This window comes from Narcine bancroftii, chromosome 8 (assembly GCF_036971445.1).
Source record: "Narcine bancroftii isolate sNarBan1 chromosome 8, sNarBan1.hap1, whole genome shotgun sequence".
In the NCBI taxonomy this organism is placed as follows: Eukaryota; Metazoa; Chordata; class Chondrichthyes; order Torpediniformes; family Narcinidae; genus Narcine; species Narcine bancroftii.
The window spans coordinates 7028100-7043579 of NC_091476.1; the positions used below are offsets into that span (position 1 = coordinate 7028100).

The following is a 15480-nucleotide window of genomic DNA, read 5'->3' on the forward strand; positions in this document are numbered from 1 at the left end:
AAAAGATAGTCCTCGAGAAAGCTGGAGAATAAAATATTCAGAAGGAATTTTGAAAAAAATGATCTACATTTGCAAATGAAAACATGTTCTTAGTAAAATGATAGCTAATGTACCTACCCCCTGGATAAAGGTTGTCCACTATCCTGTAAAGGCCACCAAGACGGTCCCAAGGGTTAATAATTGTGGAGCTTGTTTCCCAATGTCTGTATTTCATGTATTCTCTTTCAAATGCGGTCAGCTAAATTAGTGAGGTTTGCTGATGCATCAGGGATGTATGGACAACAATCTTGTCCCACGATTGCACATGTGCCTCCTTTCTCTGCTCAAAGTAAATCGAATGCCCTATGATTTGGCAAGGCTACGGTGGGTACCATTTCATCTGTAAGTTGGCGAATTGGGGTTCGTGTGCTTTTCCCAACACTTGCAGTGTCATTAGCCAATCTCTCTCAAGCATTTGCCATTTTCATTCCTATTTGTGCAGCTGTTGCTGTATTATAGTGGAGGAAAGAGAATCATAAATGTTCTTTCTGTCTCAGTAATAGATCTTTTATTTTGGTCAGGTACAAAGGGATGAGGAGAGAGACCTTCAAAGTGTCTTAGTCGTGCAGCAAATACTGTTTCAAAGGGTTATGTTTTTCATTGAGATGCAAGGTGAAATTAGTCTAACTTTTAAGTTATTTTTGTTGCAGAAAATTTTATAAATGTTAATATATTTCCACAGGTTGGAATCGCCATAAAACCTCATCTAAAGGGATTAATTTAAAGGTGTTTTGCTCAAGAAACCAATCGTTCAGTTCCAAGAAAGAAAGGTAGCAATAATGCAATGGGTTGTTCAGACCAACCTTTCACCCAGAATCGGAATAACCCACCTCCAAAATCACGACACGGCGAGGCACAACCCTGAGCCATGGATAATCAATTTACCACGCGGCGGCCCGTGACCTGAATAGCCGACGTTCCCGAGTGGCAGTGCCTTCTCAGTGTGCGAGAACCCTGTCACATGAATATCCGAGTCTTCCGAAGTGGCCGCCCTGCGCCATGAATGGCCAAATTCCCTCTTCGGCAGCGGGGCGGTGGATGTTGATCGATGCACCGTCACGGGTTCGAGCACTGGGCCCGCCCCGATTTTAGGACCGCTGAAGACGCAAGATGTGAAGGTGGACGTTGCGTGACTGGGTTATGCCGGCTGCGGGTGGAGTCTGGCAATCTTTGCATTGAAAACGCCGGAGACCGGCCGCTGGCCGTAACATTTGAACCGGTGCGGGCTGAAAGATGGCGGAGGCGCTCGGGGTGGCCGACACCCGCAGACTGCACAGCAAGCCGCAGGATCTGAACGACGCCTACGGACCCCCCAGCAATTTCCTGGAGATCGACATCTTCAACCCGCAGACCATCGGCGTCGGCAGGAGCAAGTACACCACCTACGAGGTCCGAATGAGGGTACGTGTCCCGCTCCCACCCGGCGCCTGGCAGCCAGAGGCTACAAATCGAGTTCCAGGCTGCAGTCGCGGCCTGCACTCTTCCCACGGGTCTTGGGGGGAATTGGGGGGGATAGGGGTGGGGGGGGAATTGGGGGGGATAGGGGTGGGGTGGAATTGGGGGATAGGGGTGGGGGGGGAATTGGGGGGGATAGGGGTGGGGTGGAATTGGGGGATAGGGGTGGGGGGTGAATTGGGGGGATAGGGGTGGGGGGTGAATTGGGGGGATAGGGGTGGGGGGTGAATTGGGGGGATAGGGGTGGGGGGTGAATTGGGGGGATAGGGGTGGGGGGGAATTAGGGGGGATAGGGGTGGGGGGAATTGGGGGGATAGGGGTGGGGGGGATAGGGGTGGGGGGGATAGGGGTGGGGGGGATAGGGGTGGGGGGGGATAGGGGTGGGGGGGATAGGGGTGGGGGAAATTGGGGGGATAGGGGTGGGGGAAATTGGGGGGATAGGGGTGGGGGAAATTGGGGGGATAGGGGTGGGTGGGAATTGGGGGAATAGGGGGTGGGAATAGAGGGGTGGGGGAGGATAGGGGTGTCCCTTCCCACCCCTGCTGACTGAGAGATAAATTTGGTATTCCATACTATTTAAGCACTTCTTTTAAGTGTTATTGTGTGTGGACATTGCAGAATCAACACTTCCCCCAATCGGTCTTGAGTGGCGTGGGTTATGCCTCAAGCATAATTAGTGAGTTCCAAAGAGACTGGAGGGATTTCAAGGAGCGTCAGATCAGTGCAACCTGCGCTCCTTCTGACATTTAAGCGATGTACCTGTGTGGATAGGCGCTGTCTCTCACTTTCCCATTCACTTAACTTTCTGGCAGAGATGGAAGATATATTTTTCAAGGAAATGTCAATTATTTCTATTTACTGCTATTTGAGGAGAACCATGCTAATAGTTAAAGCTTTTTGGAAATGGAATTCATATCATTGGAAACTAAATTATTTAATGGTACTCTGTCCAGTTGTGTTTGTCTTGTGAATACATGTATTGCTTTCAAACTTTTTTGGTCTCAGTTTGAGATACAGCTCCATACTTCGTTTAAAAACCAGATTTGGTACAACTGTGTGATGTCTTGGTGTATTTTTGTTTTGGCTGTACTGTGGAGAGTTTAAAGTGTAAATCTGCAAAATTAATAGATGCTAAAGCTTGAGTATGCCAGGAAATACAGTGCTATTAATACCCTCATTCATTTGTTTTGCTGAATTTTCAATATTGGTATGATTTTTCAACTTGTCATTGAGTAGAGATTTTTTTTTTATTGTTGGCCGAATTTCTTTACTTCAAATTGGGCTATTCTGGAGAGCATTTTTTGTGCTTGATGCATTGTGGCAGACTGAGGTGCTGACCTGAGAATTGCCTAAGTCGTTTTTTTTATATTCTATTAATGCTGGGGAATGAGAATTATGAAGTTAAGTATCTAGCATTTTCTTTCTACCATGTTTGAGAGTGATCTTTCCAAAAAATTTTTAGAAAATTACCAATTAAACAAAATCTGAAAATGTTAATGTTCACCAAGTCTGGTATTATCTGCAGAGAGGAATTGATTTAGCATTTTGAGTTGTTAATCTTTTAACAAACCATTACTAGGAAAATTGCTCACAAAGAATGAGATTTGTTCCAGAGTGGATTTGACAGTAAGGTTGCTGCTTTTCTCTCTTGACCACAACCTAACCCCTGTCTTGCATTACATACAAATTAATGGCAAAATGGTTGGTTGGGCTGGATGACACTGGACAACAACTTTTTTTCAAATGGTTCCTGGGAAAAAAAATTGAGGATTGATATTCAATTTCAAGATGAAGACAAAGATAATTTCAGATTTGCTGTATCACGTAGGAAGAAGGAGAAACATTAAATATGCTAAATGCACTAATGGTTAATTTAATCACATAATAACACTGACACATTGCATTAGTTCAACTGACCTAAAAATGTTTTGTTGCTGAATAACGTTTATACTCAGCATCTGATGCCTGTCCTGTCAGTGTCCAATAGTTGGCCAGCATTGATCGATTCCTGTTGCCTTGACACCACTTTTCCATGGTTGCAATGACTGGGTGAAACCTTTCACCAAATTCATCATTGCACTGCACCATTGCAGGGAAGAAGTCCAGGCAGAAATGCAGAGAATGAATTTTCAGTAACACGTTGCACTTCATGGCTTTGTGTGCTTGAAGTGGACTGAAAATGGGATGAAAAATTGCAAAAATAGATGGTTGGTTGTTTTTAAAAAGCATACAATAGTAAGATTTTTGAGGTGATTTTTCTTCATCGGCTGCAAAGTCCATAAAGTGTTCAGGAAGTAGAATTTTTGTTGTCTCGTGTAATTGGTTGAGAATCCAAATTCGTGGTCTTGCCTCCAGAGCTGATTGCTTTTGGTTATGCTGCTGGCAGTTTTATGGCTGCCTTGATACTGAAGTTGAGGTGGTGCTGTATGAAAGGACCAATAAGCCTGGAAAAGAAGTGCAGTCATTAGGATCCTATGGTTAAGCTTTACAGTTTGGACCTTTTCAAGGATTAACTAAACACATTTTAATTTTTTTTTTGTCAAAGTGTTTAAGCATTTTTTGGATAGCTGGGGTGTAAGAATTAAGATGGCATTTCTTTCCTTTTTTTTGCTGCAAGTTTTGTTCCCAAGATTTTAATGATTAGGGAGGACTTAGGGCAATGAAATCTATGATTTGCCTGAATATCTTAAATGGAATATTGCTTAAAATTGAATTTATGACTTGTATGGTATTTGGATAAAGCTCTTTCTGTAATTTTAACTCTGGGAAAGCCCAAGACTTGCAGGGGGGGGGGGGGTGGGGGGGGGTGCGGCAGAACCAGGTACAATGACAGGCTTGCATTCCTTGTTAATTTACTTGTGACGGAGTATATAGAATATATAGATATGCTTTTGGGAGATAAATTGGGAAAGATTTGTTAGAGTAGGTCACATACAAACACTTTAAAACAGATCTTATTTGAAATACTGGAGCTCTGCCCCATGCTAGACATATTGGGGCCTCTGAGCTTATGCAAGAGCTTTGAAAAGTGCTCAAGAGACTTCACTAATGGATTGTTTACAAAAGGCAATAGACGAAAGATCTTGCTGGAGCCACAGATTGTCTGGAAAAGAATCATTTGTTTTAAGCAGGTCATGTGGTTGCAAGCAGAGAGAGTCAAACAGGCTTTCGTGTGTGTGTGTGTGTGTGTGTGTGTGTGTGTGTGTGTGTGTGTGTGTGTGTGTGTGTGTGTGTGTGTGTGTGTGTGTGTGTGTGTGTGTGTGTGTGTGTGTGTGTGTGTGTGTGTGTGTGTGTGTGTGTGTGTGTGTGTGGGAGACACACTCCGAGACTAGTTCTGCAGTGTTACAGCCAGCAGAAGCAGCTGGGACTGGAACAAGACAAGCTTGTCGAAGGCCCCATTTTGGAAGATTGCCTGGTCAAAGCCCTTGTGGTTCATGCAAGAAGAGAGTACTGGCTGCCTAATGTTTCACTTTGAATAAGAGAAACAAGAAGGAACTCTGGTGACCTGAAAGAAAGAGGTTATTGTCTGGAGAACCATACCTTGTATCTGTGTATTTTGTCTTATCAGCTGTGCTAAAGGTTCAATCACTAACGCAAACAAAGCTGGTGATAAAGGACAACCTTGACGAGTTGATCGAGTTAACTTAAAGGGTTCCGAAATCAAACCGTTCGTCAATACTCTAGCTACCGATTTACTATATAGAGCCCTAATCCAACCAATAAAGAAAGGATCAAACTTAAATTTCTCCAAAACTTTATACAAAAAATTCCATTCAACTCTATCAAATGCTTTTTCTCCATCTAAGGATATCTCCATCGGGTGATCTGAAGATTGTCAAAATCTATTAATCAAACTAATCATGCACAAAATGTTATCTGAAGCATATCTATTCTTTATAAAACCTGTTTGATCCACATGAATCAACTTAGGTAAAAATTTAGCCAATCTATTCGCTAATATTCTAGCTATTATTTTATAATCTAGATTTAACAATGAAATTGGTCTATATGAAGATGCTTTCAAAGGATCTCTATCTTTTTTTGGGTTTACTGTAATTAAAGCACTAAAACAAGACTCAGGTAATTCATAATGTTCTCCAACTTGACGTAATACATCTCCAAACACTGTAGATAAATCATCATTAAAAAATTTTATAAAATTCAACCGAAAATCCATCATCACCAGGCGATTTACCGTTCAGCATTTCCAGCATAGCCATTTTAATTTCTGAATCAGTAAATTGTTCTTCTAACTCCTGTATATCTGCATCCTCTAATATCGGTAAATTCAACTGTGATTATAAAAAAAAAATCAATCGATTCATGTCTAGATGAATAAAAGGAGAAATCTTTCTCTGACGGATTAAGATGTCTCCAAATATCTACCAAATTAAGATCTTTCATCAACGCTTGAACCTGAACTGCCATCTTAGATTTCTTAACTTTCTTCGGAGATTTATCTAATAAAGATTCCAAAACACAATTAAAATCGCCACCAACTAAAATATTATCATTAGCCTGACCCAAACATAAAAATGCATCTGAAATAAATATTTCATCATCTGCATTTGGGGCATAAATATTAAGTAAAGTCCAAAATTCACTAAAAATCTTACAATTCAATTTAAGAATACGTCCTGCCTTTTCCTCCATTGATTGTAATTCAAAAGATAAATTTTTATGTATCAAAATTGCTACACCTTTAGCCCTAGAATTCTTCTTTTTCTTCTTTCGCTTGGCTTCGTGGACGAAGATTTATGGAGGGGTAATGTCCACGTCAGCTGCAGACTCGTTTGTGGCTGACAAGTCCGATGCGGGACAGGCAGACACGGTTGCAGCGGTTGCAAGGGAAAATTGGTGGGTTGGGGTTGGGTGTTGGGTTTTTCTTCCTTTGTCTTTTGTCAGTGAGATGGGCTTTGCGGTCTTCTTCCAAGGAGGTTGCTGCCCGCCGAACTGTGAGGCGCCAAGATGCACGGTTTGAGGCGATATCAGCCCACTGGTGGTGGTCAATGTGGCAGGCACCAAGAGATTTCTTTAGGCAGTTCTTGTACCTCTTCTTTGGTGCACCTCTGTCTCAGTGGCCAGTGGAGAGCTCGCCATATAACACGATGTTGGGAATGCGATGGTCCTCCATTCTGGAGACGTGACCTACCCAGTGCAGTTGGATCTTCAGCAGAGTGGATTCAATGCTGTCGGCCTCTGCCATCTCGAGTACTTCGATGTTGGTGATGAAGTCGCTCCAATGAATGTTGAGGATGGAGCGGAGACAACGCTGGTGGAAGCGTTCTAGGAGCCGTAGGTGATGCATTTGGGGACCCATGATTTGGAGCCAAACAGGAGTGTGGGTATGACAACGGTTCTGTATATGCTAATCTTTGTGAGTTTTTTCAGTTGGTTGTTTTTCTAAACTCTTTTGTGTAGTCTTCCAAAGGCACTATTTGCCTTGGCGAGTCTGTTGTCTATCTCGTTGTCGATTCTTGCATCCGATGAAATGGTGCAGCCGAGATAGGTAAACTGGTTGACTGTTTTGAGTTTTGTGTGCCCGATGGAGATGTGGGGAGACTGGTAGTCATGGTGGGGAGCTGGCTGATAGAGGACGTTAGTTTTCTTCAGGCTGACTTCCAGGCCAAACATTTTGGCAGTTTCCCCAAAACAGGACGTCAAGCGCTGAAGAGCTGGCTCTGAATGGGCAACTAAAGCGGCATCATCTGCAAAGAGTAGTTCATAGACAAGTTGCTCTTGTGTCTTGGTGTGAGCTTGCAGGCGCCTCAGATTGAAGAAACTGCCATCCGTGCGGTACCGGATGTAAACAGCGTCTTCATTGTTGAGGTCTTTCATGGCTTGTTTAAGCATCATGCTGAAGATTGAAAAGAGGGTTGGTGCGAGAACGCAGCCTTGCTTCACGCCATTGTTAATGGAGAAGGGTTCAGAGAGCTCATTGCTGTATCTGACCCGACCTTGTTGGTTTTCGTGCAGTTGGATAACCGTGTTGAGGAACTTTGGGGGGCATCCGAGGCGCTCTAGTATTTGCCAAAGCCTTTTCCTACTCACGGTGTCGAAGGCTTTGGTGAAGTCAACAAAGGTGATGTAGAGTCCTTTATTTTGTTCTCTGCACTTTTCTTGGAGCTGTCTGAGGGCAAAGACCATGTCAGTAGTTCCTTTGTCTGCGCGAAAGCCGCACTGTGATTCTGGGAGAACATTTTCGGCGACACTAGGTATTATTCTATTTAGGAGAATCCGAGCGAAGATTTTGCCTGCAATGGAGAGCAGCGTGATTCCCCTGTAGTTTGAGCAGTCTGATTTCTCGCCTTTGGTTTTGTACAGGGTGATGATGGTGGCATCACAAAGGTCCAGAGGCAGCTTTCCTTGGTACAGCCCTAGAATTAAATGAAGAAGAATATACATGCCCAACCCAGTCCCTCTTTAATTTCATACTTTCCTTCACATTCAAATGTGTTTCTTGTAAAAAAGCAATATCAATTTTCATTTTCTTAATGTACGCCAAGACTCGCTTATGCTTAATCGGGCTGTTTAATCCTCAAATATTAAAAGTAGCAAACCTCAACTTTGACATACTATTATTACTAAATACCAATAATATCTTTATATAAAAACTCAAATCAACATATATAGGCCCTCCAATAAGGAAAAAATATCACAAATTAAAAATTAACTAAAATGAAAATTAAAAAATAATAAAGAAAAAAAAAGAAAATCCCACCCCCCAAAAAAAACTACCAAAAGGTAGTAATCCCCTAAGCAAAAATTGGATGTGGGTCACCCACCAGTGGCTGATGACTAGTAAAGAATTTAGAGCAAATCTTTCCCTCCCCAGCCAAACAATGAATAACATCAAAATATCATAATAACAAAAAAAAAGAAAAAGAAAATTCTTCTTTTCATCCAAGAGATTCCAATCTTGAAGATTCCATTTCAGAAGAACTTGGACTCTTTCCATTCCTGTTTTTACACTGCCATTTCTTCCGTTTCCAGAACAACCAGATTTTTCTTTAGGAGATAATGGTGGACTACGTCTTTTTCCTCTTATGAATTGTCCTTTGGCAATGAATCACCAAAAATCATTGCTTCACGATCATTTTCAAAAAACCAAAATTGATAGTCTCCATAAAACACCTTCAACACTGCAGGGTAGCGAAAAGTAGACTTATAACCTTTATGCCACAAAACTTCTTTAGCTGGATTAAATCAACGTCGACGTTGAATGACCTCTTGACTCAAATCAGGATTTAAAAAAAACTCTATTCTGAATCAATAACGGAGTTTGTCGTTGTCTCGCATTTTGCACTGCTAGTCGAAGTATTGCTTCTCTGTCCAAATAATTCAAACATTGAATTATTACCGGACTCGGTGGTTGACCAGCTGAGGGTGTTCTTCTTAGAGCTCTATGGGCTCTTTCCAATACCAATCCCCCAGAGAAAAATTCTTGCCCTAATACTTGCGGGATCCAGTCTTTAAAGAAACGAAGAAGATCTTGTCCTTCTACACCTTCTGGCAAACCAACAATTTTCACATTATTCCTTTCGCTTTGATTCTCCAAGTAGTCTATTTTCCTCTCTAGCTCCTTCTCGCATTCTCCCAATTCTATGACTGATTTTTCAACCTTCAACTCTTTTTGTGTTAGAAGCCACTTGTTGTTTACAGTCCGAAAAAGCAGTCTGAATTTAAAAAAATTCTTCATAAGATGCATCCACACGTGCTTTAACTGTATTCAATTCTAAACTTACACTAGCATTCATTTGAATCATCTCATTCATTAGAGGCTGAATGACTGCATTTATTTGCATACACTGTAGGTCAGAAAAGCTCAGCCCTGCTCTCTCTGACGTAGTGGCAGAACAAGGTAACTGCAGCTCCTGCTGCAACTCAACAGAAGGCATTTTAAAAGTTTTACTGTGGGACTGGACTCCCAGTGACGGCATCCCGACTTCCTCAGGGGGTCGCCGCTGGTCTCCCCCCGCATCTCATTGTTTTTTCATGAAATCATGAAGGTAAGCGATTTCTTCAGATTGAAATGTTACCTGATGCATTTCGAACAATGGAGTCGTCTTCCTGCGTGCTCCCTCCGTTGAAATCGAAAGGCTTTCCAAATCGGGGTCCACTTCTTGGGAACACGCTCCTTCTTCCGGAGAACAGGTAATTCCAGCACCATCCTTCACTTGGTGAGTAGTGGACACTTTTTTCAGCTCCCACAGGCAGTCTTTGAGGTTTAGACACTGAAGAGATTAAGCCTGGGGCTGTATCAAGTTATCTAGGCCCCAAATCTTCAGCACTTCGAAAATGTAACTTCTTCTGCACTTGAGGTTTAATCTTTTTACCATTAGTGGCCATAATAGTTCCCTGATACTTTAAACTAAAATTTAAAAAGTTTAAACTTGGAAAACAAAGAGTTAAAAAATGGGTACTTAAAAGTCTGGCCAGAGAGGTCGAGATTGCACGTCTAGACTCTATGCCATCTTGCCTCGCCCCCCTGCTTGGAGAACCATGATGGGGTAAATTTCTTCGGCAAGACACTGAAGTGGCTAATGGAAGTAAAAGGAACAACAAATCTCTCTTTGAAAACTGACAAGAACCTTCCTGAGTGGTAACCATTTACCTTTCAAGCACTAAAGCCTGGTGAACTTTATAAATGTTAAATTCTGTGCACAGTATAAGAATTGCCTGCAACCAGTGAACTTGGAGGAACGAGAAGTGAGATTGGACCAAAAGCTAATATGAATTTACACACACATTACATACATGTGCACTTAGAATTAGAAGGGGGTTGTTAGGTTAAGTAAGTTAATAGTGATAAGTTAAAGTGTGATTCTGTTTTTATGTTTAAAGATAATTAAAAGCGACTTTTGTTTAAGTAACCATTTGTCTTGGTGAATATCTATTGCTGTTGGGTTTTGGGGTCCTCTGTGCTCTTAACTTCAAGGTAGTCTTTAGTGTGTTATTAGATATGGGGAAATAAATGGCAGGTACAAATCTATTGAAGAACAAAGGTGGATTGAATAATTTGTTTCCTGAGAAAAATGACACCATAGTAGAAAATCCATACAAGTGTAATAGTGATGTGTGTATGTAGTGTGACAGCAAAGAAAAGGTACAAGGACTGCCTAAAGAAATCTCTTGGTGCCTGCCACATTGACCACCGCCAATGGGCTGATATCGCCTCAAACCGTGCATCTTGGCGCCTCACAGTTTGGCGGGCAGCAACTTCCTTTGAAGAAGACCGCAGGGCCCACCTCACTGACAAAAGGCAAAGGAGGAAAAACCCAACACCCAACCCCAGCCAACCAATTTTCCGCTGCAACCGTGTCTGCCTGTCCCTCATCGGACTTGTCAGCCACAAACAAGCCTGCAGCTGACGTGGACATTTACCCCCTCCATAAATCTTCGTCCGCGAAGCCAAGCCAAAGAAGATGTAGTGTGAAGGAGGAAATGAAGGTGGAGGATATTTTTTACATTAGTCTTTAGAATTTCACTTGTATTTGAGGTGAGGATTGTGAAGATAGCATTCAATGTACTTGGTTCTGTCACTTCAAATATATTGGGTATTTTAAAATCAATGTACGAGTGCATTATTTGCCCTGCATTTCAGTGGCCTCAGTAGGATGTTTTTCAACCAGATTTGGATTCAACAATGTATGTGGTTTACTTTGTAGCAGAATGTGCTTGCATCCTACCATAGCTTTCATTTGGGTGCACTGAATGTATCTGGCAATAACTCCACAATGTGTAATGACCCTCAAACCTTAACAAAACCTAATTATTCCCTTGCATGGCATAGGGAATGATGCTAATTCATGCTGAATTGACAGAAGTAACGTCAAGCAGAAAGGTTTATTGACAGAAAATATTGAGTCAAATTTCCCAATCCAACCCAGTAATGGTTACAGTCTCAACTCTTTTTGTCAGTACGTAATGCTTAAAGTGTTGTGCCTGAAGTTCTAAACCACTAATTTTGATTAGTCAAGTTTGTGACATGACGATGGATTAATCTAAGTAAATGCTGCTTTGAATTTCATTTTGCATTTTTTCTTTGTTGCATTCAAACATTTGATTCTCCTTTTAATGTAGTATTTTGTCATAACTTTGTACCATCACAGGAAAATTCTTGTGCAGACAAGAAAATCTCTCAAGATCAGGTTAGTTTGTCAAACTAGCCAGTAATTTATAGAAGGACTTTTTGTACATTTGGGCTACTTGTTATTGTAAATGTGCTTCCTATTGTCAGGCTGGAAATGCATTTTAAAATCTGAATTTTCGCCAGATTTTGAATGCTTAGGTTAACTTTAAATGGCTTCAATTTTTTTCTCTACATTCAAATTAAGAACCTAAATTATAAAATGTATTTTTACGAATTGCATAATCACTCCCAACACTTCAGCTAGAAGATCTAGGGCTAAAAGAAAAAATAATCCAACAGTGATAACTAGCATTTTCTTGTCCATGTTCTTTCACTCTTCCTTGTTTCATCACACTAGTCTTATTTCACAAAATCAAATTCGTTTAATTATCATCTGGTGGGCCCTGCGGTCTTCTTCAAAGGACGACCCTCAGTCGGGGGGGGGGGGGGCGAGGCGGCCAGGGGACCGGCGGTTGGGGGAGGACCTCAGTCGGAGGAGGCGGCCGGGGGAGGACCTCAGTCGGGGGAGGCGGTTGGGGGAATCGTCCGGGCGGCCGAGGGACCGCAGTCGGGGGAGGCGGCTGGGCGACTGGAAGGGGGTGGGGGTGGATACGGCAGCACAATTCAGGTGGGCTTTCCGAAATCTGGAAAAATCCGAAATTCAGAACACCCTGTCCCCCAAGGGGACAGTAAATGCCAAGCTGAAGTCTGAGTAGCAACCTGGTGCATGATGCATCTTTCCCAAGATGTCAAGGGACAAGGATATACCATTTTGTTAGTGAAGCATTCCATGCTACGAGTCTACACAGGCAAGGCCCCTCAACTCGTGAATCTCTGAGGTGCTTTTTGATGGGTTCCATCACCAGACCCTTGAAGCATTTCATAATGGTGAATGTCAGTGCCATTGGGCAATTATTGTCGCCCTCTTTTGTACTGGGATGATGGTAGCCTTTTTGAAACCTATGGGGATGTTGGACTGCTACAGTGATGTGTTGAATGTGTCCAGAAAGACCTCTCATTTGGTTTGTGTGGACCTTCAGTATCCAATCTGGTATGTTGCCTGCTCCCACTGCCTTATGTGGGTTCACACAATAAAATAAGTAGCTCAAAGAAAAGGCACATGTCCTTGTAAACTGCTGTTGCACTTCAGCTTTATTCAGAATCCTTGAACATGGTGCTTGCCTAATCTTGTCCCACTTTTCCTTTGCTTCATTCTCAAAGAAATTTCTGCCAAAGTATAATGTGATTTTGACTGAAATTCATGCCCAACCTTGCCCTGATGAAATCTTTGACACTCAATGATTTTTTTAGATTGGTTAGCTCGTTAAGGCTGACTTTCTATCCAGGGTCCTGTGCTGATTTGACTTTTTTTTTTAAAAAAAAAAAAAAATTTTTTTATTTTCCACACTATGAACCACACTGACCAAAATACACACAAACATTTCCCTCTTGAATACACACAGTGTCATTTTCTCCCCTTTTCCCCCCCTCCCTTCCCTCCCTCCTTCACCCCCCCCTCCCCACCCACTCAATGTTCAACATACATGATACATTAAACCCATTAAACAATGTCATCACACAATGAAAATAAACAAGAAATTTGTGTCATCTACTTTTACACACTGGGTCAGTTCATTTCATCTTCTCCTTCTGTCATTTTAGGGGGTGGAGGTCTGCGGTAGGACTTCTGTTGTGTTCCATGTACAGTTCCCAAATTTGTTCGAATACTGTTATTTCTTAAATAATATGTTATTTTTTTCCAGTGGAATACATTTATTCATTTCTATGTACCATTGCTGTATTCTCAGGCTATCGTCTAATTTCCAGGTTGACATAATACATTTTTTTAAGGCTATCATAATGAATCTTTTTTGTGCTCCATCCAAATCGAGGCCAAGTTCTTTACTTATATTACTTAGAAGAAAGATCTCTGGATTTTTTGGTATGTTGATTTTTGTGATTTTATTTAATACCTGATTTAGATCTTCCCAAAACTTTTCCACTTCCTCACATGCCCAAATTGCATGTACTGTTGTTCCTGTTTCCTTCTTACAGCGAAAACATCTGATACTGTTGAGGCATGGTGTATAGACTGTGTAACCAATTATATTGTATCATGCGTAACCTCATGTTTATTGTATTTCTCAAAGTTCTGGTGTATAGCTTTTCCCATGTTTCATTCTTTATCTTTGTTTAGATCTTCTTCCCATTTTTGTTTGGGTTTACAGCTTGTTTCCTCATTCTCTTTTCCTTGCAGTTTGATGTACATGTTTGTTATAAATCTTTTAATTATCATTGTGTCTGTAATCACGCATTCAAAATTGCTTCCTTCTGGTAACCTCAGCCTGCTTCCCAATTTGTCCTTCAAGTAGGTTTTCAGTTGGTCGTATGCAAACATTGTACTGTGTTTTATACCATATTTGCACTTAATTTGTTCAAAAGATAATAATTTATTTCCCGAAAAACAATTTTCTATTCTTTTGATCCCTTTTCTCTCCCATTCTCTAAAGGAAAGGTTAGTTGATTTTGCGTCAATATTAATATTGGTAGTTGATCATTTGTTTTTTTTTCCTTTCTACATGAATCTTCTTCCAAATGTTGAACAGATGGTGGAGTACTGGTGAATTCCCATGTTGCACCAGCTTTTCATCCCACTTATATAGTATATGTTCAGGTACCTTATCCCCTATTTTATCTAGTTCTAATCTGGTCCAATATGGTTTTTCCCTTGTATGATAAAAATCTGATCTGTATCTTATTGTGGTGCTCTATAATAATTCTTAAAGTTTGGTAGCTGTAAGCCCCCTTGTTTGTACCATTCTGTTAATTTATCTTGCGTTATCCTCGGTTTCCCCCCTTTCCATAAGAATTTCCTTATTATTTTCTTTAGCTCCTTGAAGAATTTCTCTGTTAGGTGAATTGTTAACGATTGGAATAGGTATTGTATCCTTGGGAAGATATTCATTTTAATGCAATTTACCCTTCCTATCAGTGTTAGTGGTAAATCTTTCCAATGTTCTAAGTCGTCTTGTAATTTCTTCATTAATGGCTGATAATTTAATTTTTATAGATGGCCTAGATTATTATCTAGTTGAATACCTAGGTATCGGATTGCTTGTGTTTGCCATTTAAATACTGATTCTTTCTTAAATTTTGTGAAATCCGCATTATTCATTGGCATCACTTCACTTTTGTTTGCGTTGATCTTGTACCCCGATACTTCTCCATATTCCTTCAATTTCTTATGTAATTCTTTTATTGATATTTCTGATTCTGTTAAGTATACTATGATGTCATCTGTGAATAGACTGATTTTTATATTCCTTTTTTATTTTTATCCCTCTTATTTTATTTTCTGTTCTTATCAGTTCTGCCAGTGGTTCTATAGCTAACATGAACAGTGAGGGAGATAGTGGACATCCCTGCCTAGTTGACCTGCTTAATTTAAATTGGTTTGATATATATCCATTTACTGTCACCTTCGCCAATGGTCCCTTGTATAATGCTTTAATCCCATTAATATATTTCTCTGGTAGGTTGAACCTCTGTAGTACTTTGAATAAATAATTCCATTCTCCTCTGTTAAAGGCTTTCTCGGCGTCTATGGCAACCGCCACTGTTGGCGTCTTGTTTCCTTGTACTGCATGGATTAAGTTAATGAACTTACAGATTTTGTCCGTTGTTCGTCTTTTCTTAATAAATCCAGTTTGATCTAGTTTTACTATTTTTGGTACACAGTCGGCCAATCTGTAATAGCTAATAGTTTAGCTATTATCTTATAATCTGAGTTGAGTAGAGATATTGGTCTCCACGATGCTGGTGTTAGTGGATCTTTCCCCGTCTTTGGTATTACT

General features: G+C 40.9%; 1 protein-coding gene and 1 long non-coding RNA gene across 6 annotated transcripts in view; one reads left to right on the forward strand and one right to left on the reverse strand.

Annotated features, from left to right (window-relative positions):
- Positions 1 to 916: 916 nt before the first annotated feature.
- LOC138740319 (sorting nexin-12) overlaps positions 917 to 15480 on the forward strand; it is a 34919-nt gene continuing 20355 nt past the window's right edge. Inside the window, exon 1 of one of the 5 annotated variants that reach the window (XM_069892804.1) lies at positions 917 to 1440. In XM_069892804.1, coding sequence (XP_069748905.1) covers positions 1273 to 1440 — 168 coding nt within the window. In that variant the 5' untranslated portion in view covers positions 917 to 1272. The remainder of the gene's footprint in view (positions 1441 to 15480) is intronic. The other 4 variants (XM_069892807.1, XM_069892805.1, XR_011342822.1 and 1 more) reach the window with 4 other exon arrangements.
- The window catches only part of LOC138740320 (uncharacterized), a 33716-nt gene continuing 21583 nt past the window's right edge, over positions 3348 to 15480 (reverse strand). Inside the window, exon 2 of the long non-coding RNA XR_011342823.1 lies at positions 3348 to 3938. This is a non-coding gene — a long non-coding RNA (uncharacterized lncRNA). The remainder of the gene's footprint in view (positions 3939 to 15480) is intronic.